This window comes from Ictalurus punctatus, chromosome 14 (assembly GCF_001660625.3).
Source record: "Ictalurus punctatus breed USDA103 chromosome 14, Coco_2.0, whole genome shotgun sequence".
Classification (NCBI taxonomy): domain Eukaryota; kingdom Metazoa; phylum Chordata; class Actinopteri; order Siluriformes; family Ictaluridae; genus Ictalurus; species Ictalurus punctatus.
Genome location: NC_030429.2, coordinates 1,421,636 through 1,447,500, shown reverse-complemented (window position 1 = coordinate 1,447,500; position 25,865 = coordinate 1,421,636). Strand labels below are relative to the sequence as shown.

At 46.4% G+C, this 25,865-nt stretch overlaps 1 protein-coding gene across 8 annotated transcripts in view; it reads right to left on the bottom strand.

The window, feature by feature from the left end:
• Positions 1-25,865, bottom strand: part of anks1b (ankyrin repeat and sterile alpha motif domain containing 1B) — a 187,462-nt gene that overhangs the window by 54,923 nt on the left and 106,674 nt on the right. For 7 of the 8 annotated variants that reach the window (XR_008397819.1, XM_047159872.2, XM_047159873.2 and 4 more), the window contains 4 exons: positions 23,926-24,112; positions 9,897-10,453; positions 8,120-8,192; positions 5,966-6,072 (listed from right to left, as the gene is read on the bottom strand). Coding sequence is in view for 7 of the 8 variants with exons in the window: in XM_047159872.2 (XP_047015828.1) it covers positions 5,966-6,072; positions 8,120-8,192; positions 9,897-10,453; positions 23,926-24,112 (924 nt within the window). In the remaining variant the exon portion in view is untranslated. The remainder of the gene's footprint in view (positions 1-5,965; positions 6,073-8,119; positions 8,193-9,896; positions 10,454-23,925; positions 24,113-25,865) is intronic. The other variant, XM_053685666.1, reaches the window with a different exon arrangement.

Here is a 25,865-nt window from a genome sequence, read left to right as displayed (position 1 = left end):
TATTTGAAATAAACACTGCAGTCGTAGTAAAATATGAAAATGGGGCACTTCGTTACACCCTATAATCTATAAATATAGAAATGTGTGAGACCTGGGGCTTTGTCTGAGAGCTCTTCTACCTCGGCAACTAAAGCACAGAAAAATCTCCCGCACTAATAAAAGCGTGTTCCGAGATCTACACGCGTTCATATACTGCACACTCCAAACATCTGCAGATTCATGTGTAAGCAGTACGCACAGGAAACCTTAACCTCAAGTAATCATCAGCCTTGAAGTCGCTCTGGACAGTGTGGGATCACCCGTATGCTCCGTACGCCACGCGCTGCATACAAACATATTTAAATGTTCTAACCAAGCCGCCTCTACCACTACACTATCTGAATAAGATTAGTACGCAGTACATCAGTTTGTATATTGATATTGATATTCCCGGGCTCACGCGGGGGAACGGAGGTATCCGATCTGGATTTGGCTCTAAACACAGCTCCTGAGCTCCTGATTCCGGACCATTCTCCATTCTCATCCTCCTACACATCAGTGCAGCCTTTGACACCATCTCTCATCGGATTCTTCTAGAACATCTAGCTAACACTGGAGTCCTTGGCACTGTACGTTGGACGGTACCGCTTCACGTACCATGGAAATGGTTTTGGACCTCAACTCCACACGGACGTTCTCGCTGTGGTTGCTGGGACTACGGTTGCTGCTCAGTGGACTAGTTCAACAAAGACTTCATGTGATGAACTTTCTTTTACTCTCACACTATCCGTCGTTCCCCGGATGAGGACGGGTTCCCTTCTGAGTCCGGTTCCTCTCAAGGTTTCTTCCTCGTATCATCTCAGGGAGTTTTTCCTCACCACCGTCTCCACCGTCTCGCTCAATAGGGATAAACTCACACGCTTAAAATACGCATCCTGTGTTTATATGTTTCTGTAAAGCTGCTTTGAGACAAAGTCTGTCGTTCGAATTGAATCAACACTGTCCAGAAAATCGAATCGAATCGAATTGTACATCAGTGGTTCACATCCTACCTGACTCACAGGACACCATTTGTCCACATAATGAGCTACAAGTCAGAGAGCCCTGCTGTCACCAAGGGGGTTCCCCAGGGCTCGGTTTTGAGGCCTCTCCGATTTATCATCTATCTCCTCCCACTCGGTAATATCCTTCGACATCATGGTGTTCACTGTCACTGCTACGCTGACGATACTCAGCTTTACATGTCCACAAAGCCCTCAGCCTCTCTTCCTCCCAGTACGATCACAGCCTGTCGTCATCACATCAACTTATGGATCACTAAAGAACTATCTGAAATTAAACAGCAATAAGACTCGTTGTTGGCTCTAAAACAGCACTTATAAAGATGAACACCTTCACCCTCTCCACTGACGGCCGCACCGTACCCTGCTCCACTCAGGTTAAGAGCCTTGGTGTCACTTCAGATAGCACTCTCCCCTTCACTGCACATAAACAATGTTTCTCGCAGTGCCTTTCTCCATCTACGGAACATTGCGAGACTACGCCCATCCCTCACTCAACACAGCACAGAAGTCTCGGTCCTCGCAATCCCGTCCTGTCCTGCATCCCTAATACACTCTACCTGCTTCACCGGCTCCAAATAATCCAAAACACTCCAGCAATGATCCTTCCATGCTCCGAATCAACCGGCCATGTAACCCCTCTGCTCATCCAGCTTCACTGGCTTCCTGTTGCCTATGGGATTAAATTCAAATTCTGCTTCTCACATTTAAGGCCCTAGATAATCATGCTCCCACAGTGCTTACCTCACTAACCTCCTGGAGCACCACACCCCTCCCCGCTTACTGCGATCCTCCTCAGCAGGTCTATTAACAATACCGGACATGAACACCATGGGTGGAAGAACCTTCAGGCACATTGCCCCTAAGCTCAGGAATTCACTTCTCCATCACATCCACAACTGTGAATCCATTTCAACATTCAAAAGTTCTTTAAAAACTCATCTCTTCAGGCTTGCATGTCATTATTATTATTATTATGACTATTATTTTTTTTAAAACGTGGAAAGACTGTAGCCTAAAAGAAGTTTCACGAGCCCAGTACGTCTAATCAAACTTGACTCGTGAAATGGATTACGCGCAACATATTTGTAAAAAAGCGGCAAACTTCTTTATTTAACATCGACTTTATTTAAATAGAGTAGTGGTAGCGGGAGTGGTTAAATTATGCATTCGAGCGAAAGTTTGAGTTTTCCCTCCGTAACGTCCGCAGGATCCGGCGATTTCGCTCCACAGAGGCCGCACGGCCGCTTGTTCTGTGTCTTGTCATTTGAAGATACAGCCTACTGCACGTCGCTCGTGGCAGTCGTTCTCCCGTGCTCCGTCAGACCACTACACCTGCTTCAGGAAAATCTCCCCAAGAGTTTGCTCCTCTGGCTTCCTGTAGCCAGAACCGTACCGACTCCCACCTACCTGAAGACACCTGTCAAACCCTACTCTGCTCACGCTCCCTTCACGCTACAAACACATCCCGACGTGACCTGCCGTCAGGACACGAGTAAGCCATGCATCAAGACTCTTTTCTGTACCGGTGCACAGGATTACCTTTTCCTGGCTGTCTGAAAAGCTCAATCACGGCTGTATTTAAAAACAGCTGGCGACGCTGTGGGTAAAACTGGGCTACAGAAACGAAGCCTGTTCTCCCCAGTGCACTGTTCAATTCTCCATTCTCACGGGTCAGAAGGTGCTGACGTCTAAACTAAACTAACACCTTCAAACGGTGTAAATCTGGAAGATCCTCGTGGATGCCGTCTTGTGAGTGGCTGATTGATGCTAAGCAGTGGTCTAGCGTGCAATCTCCAGACATACAGTCGTGTGAAAAAATAAGTACACCCCATGGAAATTGTTTAAAAAATGTTTTTTGGACATATTTGTAAAAGCAAACATTCGATCCTCTTTGAAACAGTGTCTATTAATAAAGATGATGCACTCCATCAAATGACACATAAAACTGACATTTTGTAGTAATCTTTACAATCTAAATGAACAAAAAAACAGATCAGTCACAGGGAAAAAGTAAGTACACCCCTACATTTATCACACCTTCAAATCCATAAAATTCGAATCCGGTGTTGAAGATCGAGTTCCAGTGATAAGAACCTGCTTAGAGAGTGCAGGTGGAACCGGTCTTATTTATACCCCTCTCATATCTAGTGTCTGGTGTTCCCTTTGTTATTGAGGTGTGCGGTGGCATCATGCCAAGCTCTAAAGGGTTCTCTAAAGGCCTTCAGAAAAAAGGTTGTGGATGTCTATGAGTCTGGAAAGGGATTTAAAAAGATCTTAAATTATTTGAAACACATTGTTCCACTGTAAGGAAAATCATCTACAAATGGCACAGATTTCAAACGGCGCTAATTAGACCAGGACCGGCCGTCCCAGCAAATTCAGCCCAAGATCAGACCATCTGATGCAAAAAGAATTCACAGAGAATTTCATCACAGGATCTGCTAGAAAGTCTCGCAGCTGTTGGTGTGAAAGTGCATGATTCTACAATCAGACAGAGATTGCACAGATTTGACCTGCGTGGAGGCGTGTCAATAAAAAGCCTTTGAAAGACTACAGTTTGTCAATGAGCATACAGGCAAAGACCAGGTCTTTTGGAATAATGTGCTCTGGACAGAACAATCAAAGATAGAGGTGTCTGGTCACAGTAACAGCAGACACGTTTGACGCAGACCAAAGACAGCTTTTCAGGAGAAACACCTCATACCAACTGTGAAGCACGGTGGTGGGAATGTTATGGTTTGGGGTTGCTTCTCTGCCTCAGGGACTGGACAGCGTGCATCCATTGATTCAACTATGAATTCTGCATCATATCAAAGAGTGCTTGAAGATAATGTGAGGACATCAGTCTAAAAGTTGAAGTTGAACTGAAAGTGGACCTTTCGACAGGATAATGATCAAAAAGAAGAAATGGAGGGTTGTGGAACGGCCGAGTCAAAGCCCGGATTTGAATCCCATTGAAATGTTCTGGAGAGAAACAGGCAGAACATGCAAGAAAACCCTCAAACATCTTGCAGCTGAAAGAATATTGCATGGAAGAGTGGTCAGAAATTCCAGCGAGCCTGGAGGACAATTATGCAAAACGCCTACATTAAGTTATTTCTGCTAAAGGGGGCAACACTAGCTTCTGAGGCCAAGGGTGTACCTCTTTTTTTCTTCCACAGAGCAATATCACATCTATTGATATTTCTATTGAATAAATGATTGAAAAAGCTCATTTTCCTTGTGGTTTTGCTCAGTTATTTTAACTTAATTAATAGGCACTGTGTCTAAGATGATAAAACGTTTGCTTGTCCAAATATGTAAAAAAAAAAAAAAAAAAAAAACCCAACAATTTCCATGGGGTGTACTTAATTTTTCACATGACTGTGCATATATAATGATAGAAACTGTTATAAGAGAAAGTGTTCTGTCTCTGCAGGTTACAGCTGTTCATGTTCACGACAATGTTTTATAAATGTCGGTTATAGGGGACTCCTTCGTAGGGACATCAGCGATGCTAGCGCTAGCTACCTATTTTCTCCATGTGGATTTTAGGTGAGCTATGCAGGTTTGCTAAAGCAATAGAAATTAGGCATGTTAGCTAACTAGTGTTCAATTCTTAGTTAGTTTACCGATATGATAGTTAGCTTATTAGCTGGGACGAAATATTCTTAAAAATCACTGCAGACTCACGCTCTGTATCGGCACCCGGGAGACCCGGCTGACGTCACAGCGACTGACTCCTTCTAGTTTGCTGTTTTTTGCCCTAGTTTCCCAGATTTTAAAGTGTCATGTTTTATGGTTTTGCCCCGGGTTCGCCTATGTCTTAACCATGACTACAGACTATATTACCTATAGATATTTGCTGCAAAAATGGATCTAGCCAACTTCTGTATTTAGTAAAGCTAGTCATCTTGTTTTCCGGCTCTGACGCTCTCTCTCTCTCTCTCTCTCTCTCTCTGGATCAGAGACTCTGAATAATTAGAGAAGAGTTTTTGCTTTACTGCATCCGCACTTCAGCTCCTCACATTTATTTTCTTTTTCTCTTCGTTTCCCCCCCCCCAGTCTTCATGAACAGTTTAGGGGTCTGTTTTTATTTATTTATTTATTTATTTATTTTAAACGCAGGTTCAGACAGAAGGTCTGAACTAATCAAAATTCTGCTTCCTCTCCACTGTGCTATAAATTGCATAATTTTCTGATTCAGTCAGCACTGCAGCTATGGGGTTTGTCCATAAAGGCAGGCACTGTTAAATACTCCATTCTCATTGGTCCGAAGGTTTAAACTTGTCTTAACTCGTCTAACCTAAACGAACGCTTTCGAACCGTGTAACTCTAGGAGACTCTAGGAGATGCTTTACACTCCAAATGTGTTGAGCACTTAGCTTGAACGTCAGTAAAGTTAGCACGCTTGATATTATGGAAGGGACGTGGGGAATAACGGTATACATGTACATAACGTGTTGAGGGTCAGGGGTCAGGGTTTGGAGTTTCTCTCGACATGTGACCTAATGATGGGTTATAAAATCTAAAATGATCAAAAAAATAGATTTATCTACAGCAAGAAGCGATACATGTGTTAAAAAGCTGATCGCTGAGCTCATACGACTCAGCTATCAAACCTACATCAACGCATCGACACAGATAAACACTGAAGAGATCGAATGGGCCGAGGGTAAATAATAATAACACATAAATGAGGCTACAGTCGGGTGAAGCATGTGAAGGAATGATAAGAAGGCAGACACGGTAAACAACACAACAAGTACACAGGTAAACAAAACACAACAGTCACAACAAACGCAGTGAAGTGAAGAAGCAAGACAAAACAGTGGAAAACTACAGACATCATACATCATCATACATCAAATAAAGACCGTAGAACACTAGTCTAGTGACCGAGATACTGTAACGACTGCTAACAGGAAAGTGTTGGCACTCACCATGAACTGCACGTTGTCGAAGCCGTTCGCCAGCAAGTGGTTCTCGTATTGGACGAGGCCGATGTTGTCGAGCCACTGACCCACGGACTGCACAGGGCAGCGCGGCCCTATGAGTGGGTGCAGAGGGAGTCGTTTGAGCAGTGAGTAGCCATCCACGCGGTAGCAGCGGCAGTCCGGCTGCGACAGCTGGCACTGCCACATCATGTTCCGCGCAAAGTGGCTGTCAAAAGATCCCGCCATGCTCCCGGAAACGAGCGGCGAGAGAGTGAGAGAGAGAGAGAGAGAGAGAGAGAGAGAGAGAGAGAGAGAACGCGCGAGAGAGCAGGTGGATAGTAGAGGGTGTATGGAGATAAATATCAAGAGAGAGAAGAGAGAGTAAGGGACGCAAAAAGGAAACGCAGCAGAGAGACAAAAAAAAAAAAAAAGCACAGCGGCGGTGATGGAGAAGAAACGGAATATGAATGGAGAGGTAGAGAAACAAAAACAGGGAGACGAGGCAAAGACGCAAAGAGTCAAAAAAGAAAATGCAGCGGAAAAGCAGGACGGGGGGTGGGGGGGGGGGTCTAAGACGGAGATAAGGAGAAGAGAAAGATGAGGTTGGAAAAAAAAAAAAGAGGAGACTGTGGTGGGAGAAAAGAGAAAAAAGGGACAAGGAGAGGAAAGACAGAGGGATGGAAGGGCAGAGGGAGAGGAAGAGAAGAGATGTCCTCTGTGAAGAAGTGAGGGTCAGGGTCCAGAGATAAAAAGAGGCATGCTGAAGGATGGAAATCCCATCCACGCGGAGAGCACTGCGGCGCTCTGAGCTCTGCTTCTGTTCAGCTGTTGCTCCTTCTCGTTGTGCCGTGCTGTGTGTGTGTGTGTGTGTGTGTGTGTGTGTGTGTGTGTGTGTGTGAGAGAGTGTGTGTGTGTGTGTGTGTGAGAGAGAGAGAGAGAGAGAGAGAGAGAGAGAGAGAGTGCAGCTTGCCTGGTAGAATGCTCTTTATCAACTACACCCACACTCATCTGTATGCTTCTGCAGCCTGCTCCTCTGTGCTCCCCCGCTCTAGCTCTCTCCGTCTCTCCCCTCTGTCTCTCTCTTCTTCTCTCCCTCCCTTCCGCTTCTCTCTAGCTTGCTCTGTGCTTCTCAGTAGCTCTACCTCACATTTCGGATAATAGCCATCACACCAGCCACGGCATCTTTGTCTGAGTGTAAAGCTGCTGCGACTTCCTCCCACGCGCTCACATACATACACACACACACACACTCACTCCCACTCATACACACACACACACTCACCCACTCACACACACACACACACACACACACACACACAGTAGCATAAATAGCAATTTCTAAGTGTGGAAAGTGTAATGAACGACCATTATAGGAAAGTTTATCTCAGAACAGGAGAGCAGGAGAGGAGAGAAGATGAAATGAGAGGAGAGAGGAGGAGAGAAGGGAGAGGAGAGAAGGAGAGGAGAGAAGGGAGAGGAGAGAAGGGAGAGGAGAGGAGAGGAGAGGAGAGAAGGGAGAGGAGAGAAGGGAGAGGGGAGATGAGGAGAAAAGGAAGAGGAGAGGAGAGGAGGGAAGTGAAGGGAGAGGAGAGGAGGGAAGGGAGAGGAAAGAAGGGAGAGGAGAGGAGAGAAGGGAAGGGAAGGGTGAGAAGATAAGTGACAGAAGATAAGTGACAGAAGATAAGTGACAGAAGATAAGTGAGGGAAGATAAGGGAGAGGAGAGAAGGGAAGAGAAAAGAAGAGAAGGGAGAGAAGATAAGGGAGAGAAGATAAGGGAGAGAAGATAAGGGAGAGGAGATGAAGGAGAGGAGATGAAGGAGAGGAGATGAAGGAGAGGAGATGAAGGAGACGAGAGCGCGATGCTCTTCTACATGTGTGAGATGTTCCTGTCTGCTGAGATCCACCTCAACGCTGTTCTGAGATAAACTTCTCTCCTAACATCCCGTAAACTTCCTGTCTCTGCACTCCTCACTGTGACTGGAGCAGTGAATAGGAGCTCACAGTAACCATAGTTACATCGCAAAAAAAAACCTCCCTACTGTGTGAGAGCTGAAGAGAAAGCTACATCCACAACACTGCAGAGACACACACCATCACAACCACTACACAGAGACACATAATATGATTCTCCCAATGGACACACACACACACACACACACCTGCGTGGTCTTCGTCCTTCTCCTGGAGCTCTGTCCCGATCCCAGCCCCGATGGAACTCATGATTTTATCAATCTAAAAAAAAAGAAAAAGAGCAGGCCATCTTTACATAATACACCAGTTTTATTTTTGTGCTAACATTGTATGCAACCCTTCTTCCTCCAGCAGGACAATCCCGCCCTGGGTTCTCTCACTCTTTTATTCCCATTATCCCACTTCGAATCCACCCTCCTCCCACTCCAAACTCCATAATTAGAGTTTGGAGACACGAGGAAGAAGGAGCGAGGACTTCTCTCCCTGGACGAGACAGGAGGAGCAGGTAATTATCGTCTGTGTGAGAAAAGGGCAGCTTCAGCAAAACTAATTCACCCCATTCCACTGGGCTTGAATACATCGAGCCCTCCATGAGCTTTACACAGGAGTGTAAGTCACTGTGTGGATATGTATTGCACCATGCACACACACACACACACTCATTCACACACTCATTCACACCTAGGTGTGCAGACACAGAGAGAACAGAGAGTAACCCCAAACCCTGGAGCGGTGACAATACGTCAGCCACATCCCGTCCTAGCGCTGAAACGTGACCACCGCAGATCAGACATTTTTTGTGTGATGAATATACAGTATACATGTAGAGCTGGGAAACGTGCACCAGTCACAGGCACGCCTCAGCGCCAACGCTGGATGGAGAAACAGTCCGCCAATCAGCAATCGCCAGACAACAGGCCTAGAGGACGACTACAGCAAAGCCTACGGTTCTCTAACTGGACTACCGCCAAAGTAGGCGTGTCTACTAACACACCTACACACACTGTCAGTGTTACCACCCAAAATGGATGCGGGCATTGGTGATCATATGGTGGCTTAGATAACCCAGTCTTCTGCATGCATCTTCAATATATATCTTCAATGTTCTGTCACACACATACACTGTGAAAAGGTCTGTTAGTGAGTGCAGGGCCAGACATGATACAGCGCCCCCTGGAGCAGGGAGGGTTAAAGGCCAGCCTGGCAGTGCTGGGGTTCAAATCCCCGACCTTCCGATCTGTAACCCAGAGCCCTAACCGCCAAGCCACCACTGAAATGAAAAGGGGTCTCAGTACGAGTAAGAGCTCCCAGCTGACCAATCAGACTCCACTCCATTGTATTCCAACTTGTGACATCATAATAAAATGGCTGACTCCTAGCGTATAACTAATACGAGGCACGGTTTCTGAGAGAGCCGCTTCAGCCCAGCGTCTCACTGCGTTACGATAAAACGACGCTGTGTTTCATTCCATGTGACCGTGAACAAACAAACAATTGTTCGGTGCTTTTTTTTTTCTCCATCAAATCATTGTTCTCTTATCGATTGAGACCAGATGCCAACATTAATCTGTTGATATTGAGTGATATTGTTGGGAGACTATTCCGACCCACACCTCTCGAGTGATTCATTTCATGATGATCGATATGTTCTGGAAGGATTCCACGGCAATAATCAGGCCGTGAATATCTCCCAGGTTATCGATCGTGTCTGTTCCAGATAAACACGCACGGCACTCTGCAGGACCTGGAAAACAGACTTATCGCGCAGTGTTCAGTTAATTTACTCTCCGCCTCGCGGACTGTTTCTTAATGTTAGGTGATGAAATGCATTGCTCCTCGCGTCATTAAAAATTCATCCCTCAACCTTTTCGGTGACTGGAGGTTGAGCCCATGTGACTCCATACGAGATTGATTGTGAAGTGGATCTAAATGCAGACTAACATTTACGCTATGAAAAGTTATTACCTCCTCCCACTCCGCCGTGAAGGACGGGGTGCGCTCCAGTCTGGTGGGGCTGTTCTGACCTCGAGAATTCCGCCTTTCCTCCTCGATGGGCGATGCCACCACCAGGTTGGAGTCAGACTTGGAAAGGCTTCTGGAAAGCTGGAGGTCGGGCACGTTCCTCGACATTCCCGAGCGCATCCTTCCGAGAGTGCACGCTCTCTCCTCGTAGCCCCCTGTGCTGTTATTCCCCCCTTCTCCAGTCCGGTTCACCTCGTTCTTTCCCTGCACAGATGGCTTCTGGTTGACCCTTGTGTGGAAGATGGTGCGGTACACTACCTGAGGTTTAGGTTCTTTCTGGATCTTCGAAGCAGGGAACGGCACGGCGTGATTCGGCGCCAGCAGCAGGTTGCCGTGCCTCTGCGGAGGATCTTTGCGCACTCTGCTGTACAGCTGGTACGGATTATCCGGGGACTCGCAGGCTGGAGACGAGCCGTGCAGCAGGCCGGCAAACTGCTCGGGAACACGGCTCTCCCTGCGATCGTCTTTCAGCGTTGCCTCCCTCTGATCCGCCACCTCTTCTAAGACAGAAACAGTTCAAAGGATTTTTGGTCAAACAGACTGAGTCTGCATATATTCGGATCCTCTCTCCTGCTTTAAAAGGAAGACCTAATCAACTCCCCATGAGTTTAGAAGCATGTAAGTGTATGTGCATGCCCACATTTATAACAAAAAAAAAAAAAATCAAACAACATTTCAAGGAACTATTTGGTGAGAGAAACGAGCGAAAGTTGTGTCTGTCCTCTGAGAAGAAAGGTTTGTTTTTGGGTGGGACGTTCACTAAAAGCATCTGCACCCATGTGCATTTAAAGAGGTTAAAGTATTGCGTAACCACATCTGCCCAACAAACCTCAACTCTTAACCGCTTGATGAGTTCCTCCAACCGCAATGTGTGATGAAGACACTCATTATAGAGTTTATTTATTATTATTTATTAATTAATTATAGTTCTAGTACCTGTTAGTGTCTGTAGAGTTTCACTCTATTCCCAAGTGACTCACACAACCGCTTATTAATCAGCATAATGCATATCAAATTAATCACGCTTACAGCTTGCCAGTGACACCTCGCTGAGATTTAACGCTCACATGCCAAAGCAGTAGAAGCAGTCGAATCCCAGTATGCAATTCAGATACATCCGAAGACCCAGTTTACACACCGGCTTCCTGATTTTTAAAAACACTCATTATTTACTTATCCACAATGAAAGACGCTCAACATAACTCACCTTGACACAAAGTGAACTTTTAGTGAAGAAAGCTATTAGATTTGCAGTGTAAATTTACATTCACGGGAAAAAGAAAGTACACCTGCCTTCAATCAACATGAAAATACGTTTAAATAACAATTGTGTGGTCCTCACTAACGTCTCGAAGAGAAAAAAAAAAAACCCCCACAGTAGATTTCAACATGTAGTCAGAACTTTTGGCAGTTTGGTGTTCAGGTTTAGTTTTAGGCACTCGGGTTTCAAGAAGAAAGCACATCAGCCATGACCTCGGAGAAGCCATCGTTGCTGCTCGTCAATCTGGGAAGGGTTATAAGGCCATCTCCAAACGTTTTGAAATGCACCACTCTACAATGAGAAGGATTGTTTACGAATGTTTCCTTCAAGACAAGTTGCCAGTTTTCCCAGGAGTGAGCGTCCCGGCAACCTCGGTCAGAGGTCAGACCTTTTAATGCTCAGAGATATAAAGAAAATCCCAAGCATGTGACCTACAGGCCTCTGTACGCACATTAAATATTTAAGTTCGTGACAGAAAAAGACTGAACATGTATGGTTTCAGGAAGAAAAAAAAAAAAAACACCCTTCTCTCCAAAAAGAATATGAAGCAGGAGATATACATGTATCTCGGCTACTATATAGACGGCAAGTACGCGGTTTGGGACGCAGCCCACGCTCCAAGCGGTCGTCTATTTGTACGTACAGCACGACAAATACTTAACCGCACTTGAAGCGTTATGAAATAAAAACACCCAAAACTGTGTACGGTACCATAACCAAGACGAACTGCATGTCGACACGTGAAACTCTGGAGGGAGTCGGACGGCGTGGCGCGGTGACGTAATGACGCGGGCTGTTAATCTAATCGTGTTCTATAACGTGCAAAACGGGAACATGACTGGAGTATTCTAAAAGCGACTCATGTACACACCTTCATCAGAGTATTGTCTTATTCAGAATAAGGTCAATAATTAGACCACTGCTGTCCGTGTGAACGCAGTCACTGTCAGTTCAGTTAATTAGAATCGTCATTATGGGTTGTTGGTAAGACTGCTTTCAGTATACACGAAGTTTTTGAGTTCAATATATGACAGACTTGTGAAGAGAAGAGAAGACTCTATACGTGTCGAATACGTGTTGAGTGGATCAGGGCGGAGGGAAACAGAGGTTGTTTTTCGTGCATGCAGGCAGAAGATGAAACGTGGACACTTCTTCCCAGCGGTAGTGCGCTGATCAAGCTTTCATATTAAAGACCAAATTACAACACAAGATAAAAGAAGAGCGGGAAGGAGGGAGATAAGAGATGAGATCGGGGGATCTCCTTAACTACTGCAAGACCACCTGGCAAGAAAGTTTATGATCAGTTTCAGGACTTTTGAAAAACATTTCATTCATATGATACTTACTATTCAAGAATACATTTAAAGCTGGACAAATCAAAGGTGTACCAAATACCAAATCTTATATGGTAAATGTTTGATCGGCTCAGTAGCGTTCTCCTGTGTTAGGTGTCGTCATCGCTACTGAATTCAGCTCATATTAGTCAGGATCTTGCTTAACAAAGCCGTATTAGCTACTACCTGATCAACAATAAAACAGGCCTGGATAATATATTCAGATATTTTGGACCCCGTTGTATAGCACGTTAGTTCTGTAAAACTCTGTAGAGAGCTCTTTAAAAAAAGTGCTCTGAAGTGACTTCTGTAGCTTCTTCAGAGCATGAAGGTTTCCTCTGAGATGAAAGCTGTTGTGGTGGTGGTGGTCCAGGGCTTTCACAGCACTACCAGCAGACAACAGGGTAATGATGATAACGAGTCTTTATTGATCACGTATACATTACAGCACAGTGAGATTCTTTTCTTCACATACCCCAGCATGTCAGGAGGTTGGGGTCAGAGCGCAGGGTCGGACATGATACAGCGCCCCCTGGAGCAGAGAGCGTTAAGGGCCTTGCTCGAGGACCCAACAGTGGCAGCCTGGCAGCGCTCGGGCTCGAACCCCCGACCTTCTGATCACTAACCCAGAGCCTCAAGGGTTATAATGTAGTGCTTTAACTACTGTAATCTCTCTACGTTAGAACATGAACACAGCTGTTCTTCACACAGACGCTAATGCCAAAAAACCCAAAGCAAGTAACGCCTCCTCTGTTTTACCGACAGAGGATTAACACAGCCCCATACTGCATCATATAACAATCTGCATTTCGACTGGTCAATCAATCCCAGTCTAACACTGGGTTCAGTCAGATAAACCCCACTGAACTAGAGTCATCTGATATCAGCAGTCCCGACTGGTAAATCTTCAGAGTAACAGAACAAACAAAAAGACAAACTAATACGAGAAGTGCATTCGGGAAGTTAATTTAAACGAAATAATGAATAATAAGGAAGCAGACGTGTTGACACCTGAAAGAGCAATATCCGTGCGTGTGTGAATGAATAATGCAACTCTTTTAATTAGCTGGGAGAAACAGGAACTGAAACTGATGAACTGACGAAGGACGGATCACGTAACTCCTGTATCAGCGTAAGCGTGTTGTACGTGATGTGAAACGGAAAGCAGGCACGGCGTGACCTTGGAGACGCGGAAATATCAGAGTACTGTAACCGACTCGAACCCGGGGACGCCGGAGCCGTGAGGCGGCGAGGCGGCACTGCGTTACCATGGTGCCCCTTGCATGGTAACGCGTAGTACAAACGGATTCAAAGACGCCGCCATCAATCACAGAGGTTCCTGTACTGTAGAATGTACAGTATGCTGCAGGCAGCTCACCTCATGGGGTACTCTGGGATTAGGGTTTGGACCTAAGGAAAACAAATATAGGTACGTCCAGCGTGTCAGGGATTCCCCCCTTTTACTGCAAATTGTATCCATGTCACTTGCGCCCGTAACACAGAGAGTATACTGCATGTAAATCTTAAACTTAACAGATTATTATATAGCGCAGCATATATAATATATACTGCAGCGATATCGGTACTCATCTGGCTCTAACTGTCGTCAGGTACAGGTGAAATCTGGTTTTCACGGCAACCGCGCTCACTCTCGAGCTTCCTCAAGCCTCAGGCAGATCACGCTTGGCCTTCGGGAATATGAGCTAGGGAGAGAAGCGGAGACGGAGACGTGATGACGGAGGGACTGAACACCAGTACAGCGCCGCGGTCACTGAATCTACATCCGAACTCCGTCTGAAGAGCACACAGCCAGAGATTCACCGGAAGAGTGGTGGATCACGGCACCGTGGTGAGTCCACGCCTAATCTCGGCAGAAAACCATCACATACAAAGTCAAATCCTGTTACATCCCGTCTCGGTGACGCCGTTATTACAATCTGGAAATACGAGGCCATAAACGTGGCCTCTGGTGATCTGTGTCTGACCGAACCACATTCTCAACATTCCACAGTGAACAACGGGGTGTACCTAAAGAAGCGAGAGGCATACAGTACGCACAAGTGAAATAAATGGAAAGAACATATACTACACACACACACACACACACACACACACACACACACACATGCACCACATCTGGAGGACTTGGGCCGTCGATCCCAAGCTCATCACATCACATCCTAAAAGCAACAGCAGAGCAAATCACCACTGCTGCAAAAATCTAATCGATGTGTCTTCGGAGGACGTCTGCGTCTAATCTAAAACGCTGCCGACTCCGTCAGCACTCGTCCTTCATCATCCCTCACTCTCTGCCTTCCATTTCAACTCTTACCTTAGACACGAGGGCAGCAGCGGTGGAACAGCTATCCACAGGTGTGGAGAAATGAGCTCAAACGGAATGTCTTCTCAAGTTAGGAGGTCTCTCTCTCACACACACACACACACACACACACACACACACACACACACACACACACACACACACAGACATGTGACTAGGGGGATCTGATAAGTTGCTCCACAGAGCATATTTACTCCGCATGCTCCGATGTGTCACACACACACACACACACACACACACACACACACACACACACACACACGTCCTGTCATGCAGAAGACGCTTCCAGAGGCAAAAGTGATAAGTATGCTGATAAAGGCTCCTCTTTCACTGAACGTCGGGATGAGTCTGAACTCACACACACGTGGCCTTTTGGAACGTACTGAGCCGAGAACGAGGAACTCATCTCGTCACGAGCTCAAGCCAAGCTTCCCTCCGTCAGAGACAGAAAGAGGGAGACAACAAAAACCGATAGAGAGACGAGGAGAGAGATAAATACCGAGAGAAAACACACGTGATTCCTAAATAAACTTGGAGAAAGGCAGAAGGATGTCGCTTTGAGGAGAAAACAAGGGAATAAGGAAGAGTCAGTGCTCCCTTTATCCGCAGCGCACAGACGGATGGCTTGTTCTGTCGCTGGATTACAGGTCACATGTTTAATTGCTTGTTAACAAATCTTTGCTCTGCCGTGTCGGACTGCAGCGACTTCCTGCCAAAAATAGGGCCAGTGAATCTCTCTGTGAAGTCAGACAGCCAAGGAACTGGAACGTGGTGCTGACCATGGTATAAAGAGACAGCAGGAAGCTTAAACTGTCTCTCTCTATCTCCGTCTGTCTGTCTGTCTGTCTCATAAAGACGTGTAATTTGAGGCCACGTCTCGCTAAACGAACAGAAACAGTCTTGTTTTATTTGCACATCACTCCCAGATATCCGAACCCAGAAAAAGATCAGACTTGTCACTAAACATTACGGGTGAAAATATCTCGAGTATAGTCAAACGGATCTATCGCACGCTTACAACAAAGCGAATATAACTTTATTGCACCTATTCCTACACGTGTGTCCGGCACGTTTCCCGCTCGGAATCGTCTCGCTCCGTTGGTTTTCTAGAAAGAAACAGAACCGTCACTAGCATAAATCCTGAAATGATTCAAAATGAAAGGTTTAATCATCCTATATTTGCTTTCTCGTAATCGTATAACAGGAAATACTATTACAACGTTCACACGTTCTCCTTTCTGCTCTCAGAAACGCAAACATAACGTCACACTACAGCTACTGTATATGATGTACATGAGCCAGCGGTGGAGCGAGCCTACAGCAGTGACGCTGTCTCCTTAGACCGCGCTAAAATAACGCACCAAACCAATCAGTGAGCGCATACAGCAGGACAGGAAGCGGCTGCGCCTCCTGGTGGTACGCTGCGAGTGGAGGTCATCGAGTACCGCATGTCAACCGGTGTCTTAATGTTTATACAGTCTGGAGAATCTGAGCGGAATGAAACACAGCATACTGGATGTGAGCATCTAAATATAACCAGCTGGGACGTCACGGTACACAACCTGCTGAAGAAAAATCACTGCTTTTCCCTAAACCTTCACACAGCTGACTGATTACTGATTCGATCGCTAACCCCGAGCACTGGAATTCAAGCTTCCGTCTAACCATTACTCTTAAACCTACGTTCACCTAACCTTTACGCCCGAATCGCTTTTAATCTGACCCTTAGCCCAAAATCTGATGGCGTAAACTTAACGCATGACACCAGCTATAGATTTTTTTTTTTTAAATTCTTCAGATTTTTGAATAATATAATGAATAATAAGCTTCTATTTCTATGTAAGAAAACATCCAAATAAACGTGTCAAAATGAGTCAAATGTCCACACTTTATTCCACTATTTCCGACCACTAACGATCAACACGTGATCCGAAACGTAGCAACACTGGACAATCATTAAGCTCCGCCCACTCTGCACAATCACCTCGTGTCATCCCTCGGCGAAAGGTTTGTTCCCGGATATACTGTACACATCAGATTTCGCGTCAAGATGAATCTACTTAATGACTTAATGAATCTAATCTACTTAGATTCTCCAACATACTCCTCACGCGTCACAGACAGACTTAACACTGATGTTTCACTGGTTTTCTTCAGGTTTACACACGCTTTTGGATAAGCTTTGATTTGCATAAACAAATGATATTTTTTCCCCGGAAGGTTTCAATAAAAGAAATAATTGTAAGAATATCAGCAATCAGCAAACAGATACCACCAGGACACAGTGTAGGATCAGATATCACAGCAAACATGCGGGATATTGGATCCTCGAACAAAAGGCAAAGATTAGAATTGGATTTGGAAAATAAATGTATTTTCGGAAGTGGAAATGTTAAATATATGTTGCACATAAAAAGATTTGACTCTTTTGTTACGATTGATTTTATTACACCACCAATTCCGAAAAAGTTGGGACGGTATTGAAAATGCTAATGAAAACAAAGAGGAGTGATTTGAAAACTTCGACTTGTATTATAGAAAAAAAAAAAACATAACGACGGAGTATTTGATGTTTTATCTAATCAACTGCAGAGTTATTTCTGAAAATATTTTGAAATTGATAATGTAACACGTTCCAAAAAAAGGTTGGGACAGGGGCAGTTTAGGACTAATAGCGATGTGAGAGGTTGAAATAAGAAGGTGATGTGAAACAGGTGAAGGTAATCGTCTAATCATAGTATATAAGGAGCCTTCAGGAAAGGTCTAGTCCTTCAAGAGCGAGGACGGGTCGAGTCTCGCCGATCTGCCGACAGATGAGTCAGAGAATAATCCAACACTGAGAGAAGAACGTTCCACAAAGACAAATCAGTAGGATTATGGGCGTTTCACCTTCTACAGCGCACAATATAAATAAAAGATTCAAGGAATGCGGTCAAATCTCCAAAACCCCTTCTGAAAGCGTGTGATCTCCGATCCCTCAGACGTCACTGTCTTCAAAACCCTCATGAGTCTGTAATGGAGATCCTGACATGGGCTCGGGGATACTGCGGTAAACCTGTCAGTCAACAACATCCAACTTCTCTGGGCTCGGTGTGATCCGAGATGGACAGTAGCACAGTGGAGTCGTGTTTTGTGGTTTGACGAGTCGATATTTCAAAGAGTTTTTGGACAAAATAGCCGTCGTGTTCTCCGGGGTAAGAGGAAAAGGACCGTCTGAGCTGTTAGCAGCGTCAGGTCCAAAAGCCAGCGTCTGTCATGGTATGGGGGCGTGTCAGTACACCATGGTATGGGGGCGTGTCAGTACACCATGGTATGGGGGCGTGTCAGTACATCATGGTATGGGGGCGTGTCAGTGCCCATGGTATGGGGGCGTGTCAGTGCCCATGGTATGGGGGCGTGTCAGTACACCATGGTATGGGGGCGTGTCAGTGCCCATGGTATAGGGGCGTGTCAGTGCCCATGGTATGGGGGCGTGTCAGTGCCCATGGTATGGGGGCGTGTCAGTGCCCATGGTATGGGGGCGTGTCAGTGCCCATGGTATGGGGCGTGTCAGTACACCATGGTATGGGGGCGTGTCAGTACACCATGGTATGGGGGCGTGTCAGTACACCATGGTATAGGGGCCTGTCAGTGCCCATTGTATGGGGGCGTGTCAGTGCTCATGGTATGGGGGCGTGTCAGTGCCCATGGTATGGGGGCGTGTCAGTGAACATGGTATGGGGGCGTGTCAGTGCCCATGGTATGGGGGCGTGTCAGTGCCCATGGTATGGGGGTGTGTCAGTGCCCATGGTATGGGGGCGTGTCAGTACACCATGGTATGGGGGCGTGTCAGTGCCCATGGTATGGGGGCGTGTCAGTGCCCATGGTATGGGGGCGTGTCAGTGCCCATGGTATGGGGGCGTGTCAGTACACCATGGTATAGGGGCGTGTCAGTGCCCATGGTATGGGGGCGTGTCAGTGCCCATGGTATGGGGGCGTGTCAGTGCCCATGGTATGGGGGCGTGTCAGTGCCCATGGTATGGGGGCGTGTCAGTACACCATGGTATGGGGGCGTGTCAGTACACCATGGTATAGGGGCCTGTCAGTGCCCATTGTATGGGGGCGTGTCAGTGCCCATGGTATGGGGGCGTGTCAGTGCCCATGGTATGGGGGCGTGTCAGTGAACATGGTATGGGGGCGTGTCAGTGCCCATGGTATGGGGGCCTGTCAGTGCCCATTGTATGGGGGCGTGTCAGTGCCCATGGTATGGGGGCGTGTCAGTACACCATGGTATGGGGGCGTGTCAGTACACCATGGTATAGGGGCCTGTCAGTGCCCATTGTATGGGGGCGTGTCAGTGCCCATGGTATGGGGGCGTGTCAGTGCCCATGGTATGGGGGCGTGTCAGTGAACATGGTATGGGGGCGTGTCAGTGCCCATGGTATAGGGGCCTGTCAGTGCCCATTGTATGGGGGCGTGTCAGTGCCCATGGTATGGGGGCGTGTCAGTGCCCATGGTATGGGGGCGTGTCAGTGCCCATGGTATGGGGGCGTGTCAGTGCCCATGGTATGGGGGCGTGTCAGTGCCCATGGTATGGGGGTGTGTCAGTGCCCATGGTATGGGGGCGTGTCAGTACACCATGGTATGGGGGCGTGTCAGTGCCCATGGTATGGGGGCGTGTCAGTGCCCATGGTATGGGGGCGTGTCAGTACACCATGGTATAGGGGCGTGTCAGTGCCCATGGTATGGGGGCGTGTCAGTGCCCATGGTATGGGGGCGTGTCAGTACACCATGGTATGGGGGCGTGTCAGTGCCCATGGTATGGGGGCATGTCAGTGCCCATGGTATGGGGGCGTGTCAGTGCCCATGGTATGGGGGCGTGTCAGTACACCATGGTATGGGGGCGTGTCAGTGCCCATGGTATGGGGGCATGTCAGTGCCCATGGTATGGGGGCGTGTCAGTGCCCATGGTATGGGGGCGTGTCAGTGCCCATGCTGCAGTGCTGACCTGTCTCCGACTGAGAATGTGTGGTGCATTATGAAGCGCAAATTAAGGCATTGAAGGCCCCGTACACTTACACAGCTGGAGAAATGCATAATGGAGGAATGGGGAAATTTCCGCTTGCTAAACTTAACCAGCTGGTGTCTTCACTCAGCGTCCGAATGCTTCATAAGTGTTACTAAAAGAAAAAGTGATGTTACACAGCGGTAAACAGTCGACTGTCCCAACTTTTTTGGAGTACTGCGGTCATCAGATTAGAAATGAGTGTATATTTTCAAAAATAAATTGAACTCTGGTGACAGCGACTTATCAGAAGGTTGTGAGTTGAAATCCCAGCACCACTGAGCCGTCACTGCCGGGCCCTTGAGCACGGCCCTTCACCCTCGACTGCTCAGACGTATAAATGAGATAAACGTTACATACATCTGCTACGTACATCTCCATGCAGCACACATCCACCTTTCCTTCTATTCGAGAGTTACATAACTGTACACCAGTACTGCTCTGACTCTCACCTATAGACGTTTCTTTAAATAGACTAGCGGAAGAACCTGTGTGTACGTGAGACAGAGAACGGAGAAACGCAGACGGGTAGACGTTTACGTTCTGTGTTACGAGATGGTGTAATGTTTAACAGAACGCAGACAGCAGGCTGACCGTGTGTAACGTCCTCACATGTTAAATCACTATTACGTGTGCCTTGATTCCTGCACCTATGAAAAAGAAACCATCAGAGGGATAGAAATGTGTTTCTCTGTTTGATGGCAGTTGCTACGGCAACAACACATCGGACTTTATAAATGAAGGGGGGGAGTGATATATAACAGAGGCATGATCATGTGAAAACTGTCAATTCTTATAAACTAGATTATTTAAAGGCTCCACAGGTGAGGCTCTGGGTTAGTGATCAGAAGGTCGGGGGTTCGAGCCCCAGCGCTGCCAGTCTGCCACTGTTGGGCCCTCGAGCAAGGCCCTTAACCCTCTCTGCTCCAGGGGGCGCTGTATCATGGCCGACCCTGTGCTCTGACCCCAACTTCCTGACAAGCTGGGATATGAGAAGAAAAGCATTTCACTGTGCTGTGATGTATACGTGATCAATAAAGGCTTCTTCTTCTAAACAATATGAAAATATATGCTCGGAGATAGAGGCAGGACTCATGCTGCCCCATGAACTGTCCAACTCTGGATATAATTACAGGTGACCCCGCTCCACAATTTAGCAGACACCTTTATCCAAGCCACATACAGTATAGTAAACAGGATTCAGGATGGCTTAGAACCCTAGCACTCAGGGACGACCCCGACGACCTCTAATTACCCGCGCACGGCCAGTGTACCGTGGATTCACAGCCCCGTCCAGAGAGCCATCGCTTCAACCAAACAGATTTACATCAAACAAGCAAACTTTTTAATCCAGCGAGAATGGGTAATGTCTGGTAATCTACTTGGCAGAAGATCCTGTCCTGTACATCCTCCCCGTTGAGTTTCTATCATCATTCCCTCGTTCCAACACACCCGTGAAGTCCTGGAATACACATCACATCAGGGGGTTGGAGTATCCCGGAGGAGCGTGCCACGGAAGGGTAGAGGAGAGACCTTTACAGCACAGTGGAGGAGATGAAAGGCAGCAGAGCTCTTTGCGCTATGGATGCTGGATCCAGATACTGCTTAAAACTCTACCCAGTGGGCTGGGAGTCATTTTTAAATCCACATGAATGAAAGGTGTGAAAACAAATGTGAATACAATACCTGGATTGAACAGATCATCTTTCCTAAATGATGAATACAAAGACGGATACAAAAAGAATATAAAATATAAATATATTTAAATAAAGCTTGCCAGCTTGAAGGACTGGCACGAAACAAAAAAAAAGAAGTTGCACAAGTGCAAGGTTTCACTCGGTTTCACTGATATTAAGTTTTAAAGAACAGCTCGCTGAATTTCTTGGACAGGGTTGCCAAAACTCCCACCGCAACTACAACTCAAAAACCACACAAAAAAAAGACTAGAAATGTTAGCCCAAATGTTCCGGGCGTAGGAAAACGGTACACTTATTTATTTATTTTTGTCTTTTCAGGGGAAACAAGTGACCAGCGGTAGCACATATCTGCAACATGTGGTCAAACCTGGCAACCGTCTCACAGGTCATCTCGTAAGCTTCGGGTGAATTCCCCAATAAAACCATATTCTCTACTGTTATTAAAAGAGAACCTTCTCTGAAAACCGTACGATTCGTTCGTTATAAGGTCCTGCTGCTTGAAGGACTCCGTTTAAACGACTAAAGTGCGTCCAGCTTTAAAGCTCATAACCACGGCGCGTCCAGTGAACTTTTCGGAACCTTCTGCAATGGAACAAATCTCCCATGAAGAAGCTATCACATATTACTAGATGGTTCTTGTTGTCAACTCTATCCTAAATAAAAGTCTCACGCTTTCGGAAACGACGTTGCTGTTTTGAAACATAGTTAAGGTTAGAATGAAGATTGAAAGCTTTCCGGAAAGTTCCACAGGGCGTCTGGTTCAGGAGCTGAATAAAGAGTGAGAAAGACTAAAGAGCAGCAGAGATTAAAGTAATAATAATAATAATAATAATAATAATCGATTAATCCTCTTTAACAGCAGGGAAACCTCTACACAGCACAATTCCTGACACTATACTTCACCTTAAAGTGACCTCCAGCTTTTTCACCCCCCCCCCCCCCCCCCCCCCTCATGTTCCTGCAGAGGAGGGTGCCAGACCGCATCCAGACAGTGCTGGTGAGTGGCGGCTGCCAGAATCTCATCCTTACAGACATCACCATCGCCATGACTCCCACACCATGCTCATGCTCACAGGAATCACATTACCATGGTAACAATATGAACTCCACACCTGCCCACGCAGGGTCCCAAAGGAAGTGACATACATTACAGGAAGTGACATACCCTCTAAACCTGGGCAAACCTTAACACCTCATCACATGCTTCTCACACCACTGACTCAACCGTCATACATGTCAAAATCGTGTCGTAATGAAAACACGGTACTGTGGCGTTAACACGTCTCTCGTCGCCACCTACTGGCGACGTGGCGAGCACCTCTACAACAGCCCCGACACGTACAGCAGTGAACGCATGAGCACTCATCCCGGCTTCCCCTGACGACGTGTATGCGATCAGAGTGCCTTTACTCCGCGCTTCTGTCCTTTCATGCGGGTTTGATGTGTGAATTATCCACGCAGAATCGTTCAGAATAGCAAGAGACACTTTGTGAGAAACAAGGCATCAGGGCTTGCGAAAATCTACTGATGAAGTCACATTTCATCATTAAACCTGGCTGAACAATAACGCGTTAAGGATCATCTCGTGCTCTCTCAGTCAGACGTACCCCTACAGCTTCTGTTTACGTTCTTATTCACACACAGTGCACAGGATTTCCATACTCAAACCTAGCTAAATACGCACTGTATGGTCAAATATATGTGGACACCCGACCATCACACTTGTACTGTATGTGGTTCTTCCCCAAACTGTTTCCGCAACGTTAGAGGCACACAATCGTATATAATGTCTTTGTGTGCTGTAGCTTTACAGATTTCTCTTCAGTGGAACTGAGACCCAAACCGGTTCCAGCGTGACGAAGCGCCTGTGCGTGACGATGCGAGCTCCGTGAAGACGTGGTGTGTTAAGGTCGGAGTGGAAGAACTCTTCAGAGCCCTGATCTCTCAACCCGAACGAACACCTTTGAACCCGGATGAACTGGAACCGGAGCCTCCTCGACGTCGCATCATCAGCGCCTGACCTCAACCTCACCCGTAGCGCTCTTGTACCTGAATGAACACAAATCCCCACAGCCACGCCCCAAAATCTAGTGGAAAGCCTTCGCAGAAGATAACAGCAAAACATCTGGACTGGACTGGGATGTTCAACAAGGATTATTACGTGTATTATGGGTAATAAGTGTCCAAACAGTTTTGCCCATATAGTGTATGTATGGAGTATTTACTAGCCCTGCAAGAAGAAATGAGTCATATGTTGGATTAAAAACACACACACACACACACACACAATCTTACCAGCAAGTGGGCAGTCCTCAGCTGACCCGGGGGAATAGTTAGCTGGACTGATGAGAGGACTAGCAGGTGGACTGGTGCTAAAGCTGGCATAGCCCAGAGATGAGCTCACCTCAGATGGCTCACCGCTATGGCTCGGCACGGGCCGCTGTACATCCTGCGTCGAGGACAGAGACGTGCGCTGTTTGGGCTGGAAAAGAGAAGAAGCACCGTGAGTGCTGAGTGTATCAGGAGCACGGCGGCTAACACACGTTCCTCTACGAGAGAATTACTTAGATTCAAGGACCGTGTGTCTAGACAGTTATGTGAGTCTCTACGTCTCTGGGTTTACTTTATAAAACTGTTTAGTCATCTAGGGACAGAGAACAATGTGCTGTGTGTGTGTGTGTGTGTGAGTGTGTGTGTGTGTGTGTGTGTACTCATGCACGTCTGCACTTGATATGTGAACTGCCTCTCTTTCTTATTTTTTCATTACAAATCATTTTGGGTGAGCACAGGCAGGCGCCACACACACACACACACACACACACACACACACACACACACACACAGTACATACTAGTAGCATCATCATTTAACTAAGCTTTTGGTTCAAGGCCATCTAATGAGGACAGTAATGGTGGCTATGTGGTGCGGGCGAGGCCTCGTTGCTCAGCAGCTCTGAGTCACACCGGCTTGTTGTGTTTGAAAAACATGATGCGCTGCTGCTGCACACACACAGACAGATTGGACCAAAACACCTGTCAGTGGGAGTTCATATGGATGTGCTGAGAGGGAATGAGAGAAAGAGAGATGAGGATGATGACTGTGTCTGGTTGTATAACCGCAGGAAGTCTTACATAAGCATCATCTCCACTTCCTGTTGCATCATAGGTGCTACGTTAATTAATACGTGCCAAATGTTTACAGGGTGTGTGCTACAACCCTCTTTCTTTCAACGCACACACACGCACGATATTTAATATTTCAATATTTTTTTCCCGAATGAAAGCAGCATTATGATCTCTCATCTCAACACGTGACGACTGCTGCATTCTTCAGAAGCAGAAACCCGGAGCTCGTAATCATATCATTTTCATTCATTCGAGCAACAAGGTGTGAAAACAACAACAACAACAACAACAAACATTAACGCCTGCATGTTTGCCTTTTGTTAGCAAGAAGCTAGCCAGCTAATTGTGATGAGTGATGTATATTTTCCTCCTCACACGTGTGAACTGTGCCGTATATTCGGCGTCTATAGATTGAAAGTGTGTGTGTTGATGGATCTAAAGCGAACACTTGTATATACCGTACAGTATAAGAAGTGCTGCTTTGTTTACTGTTGGTGATGTGAGCGGCCATGTTGATTTGAATTTACACTCCTAAGTTTCTAAACAGGAAGTTGGCATATTCTTGGTTTTTTTTCCTGGTCGGAGGTCGGGTATTACGAGTTACGCTGTCTAGTGTCCCACCTACAAAGTGTCTGGTGTATACGGTATAAACACAGCCTACTCGCAACTAACACAAAGCTGTGACGAGCAGATCTCGCATATTAACAAACAGTTATTTAAGGTCTAGACGTCAGCATTTTCAAACAACGTTCTGTCAGGCTTGCCTTCTTTTTCTAGTCTTAGCTGGTGTGTGCCCAGAGGTACACACAGACAAGGCTTCCAGCAAAACTGCCCACAAAAGACGGGCCATTCTTAAACCAGAAATGAAATTCAGACTCAGCCATTCTAAATCTGGACACTGTACAGAAATGTTACCGGTGGTAGGATGGAGACTAATCAAGACCACGAGCTTGGATAACGAACCCCTTAAATCCCAGACTCGGGTATTAACCTGAAACCTCCAGGAAGAGGAGTGTGTAGTCCTGTTCATCAAAAAAAACAAAACCCTGACATGTTAGCAAGTGAAAATATCTTGACTATAGTTCAATTCATTTAGTATTTCCAGCTGCA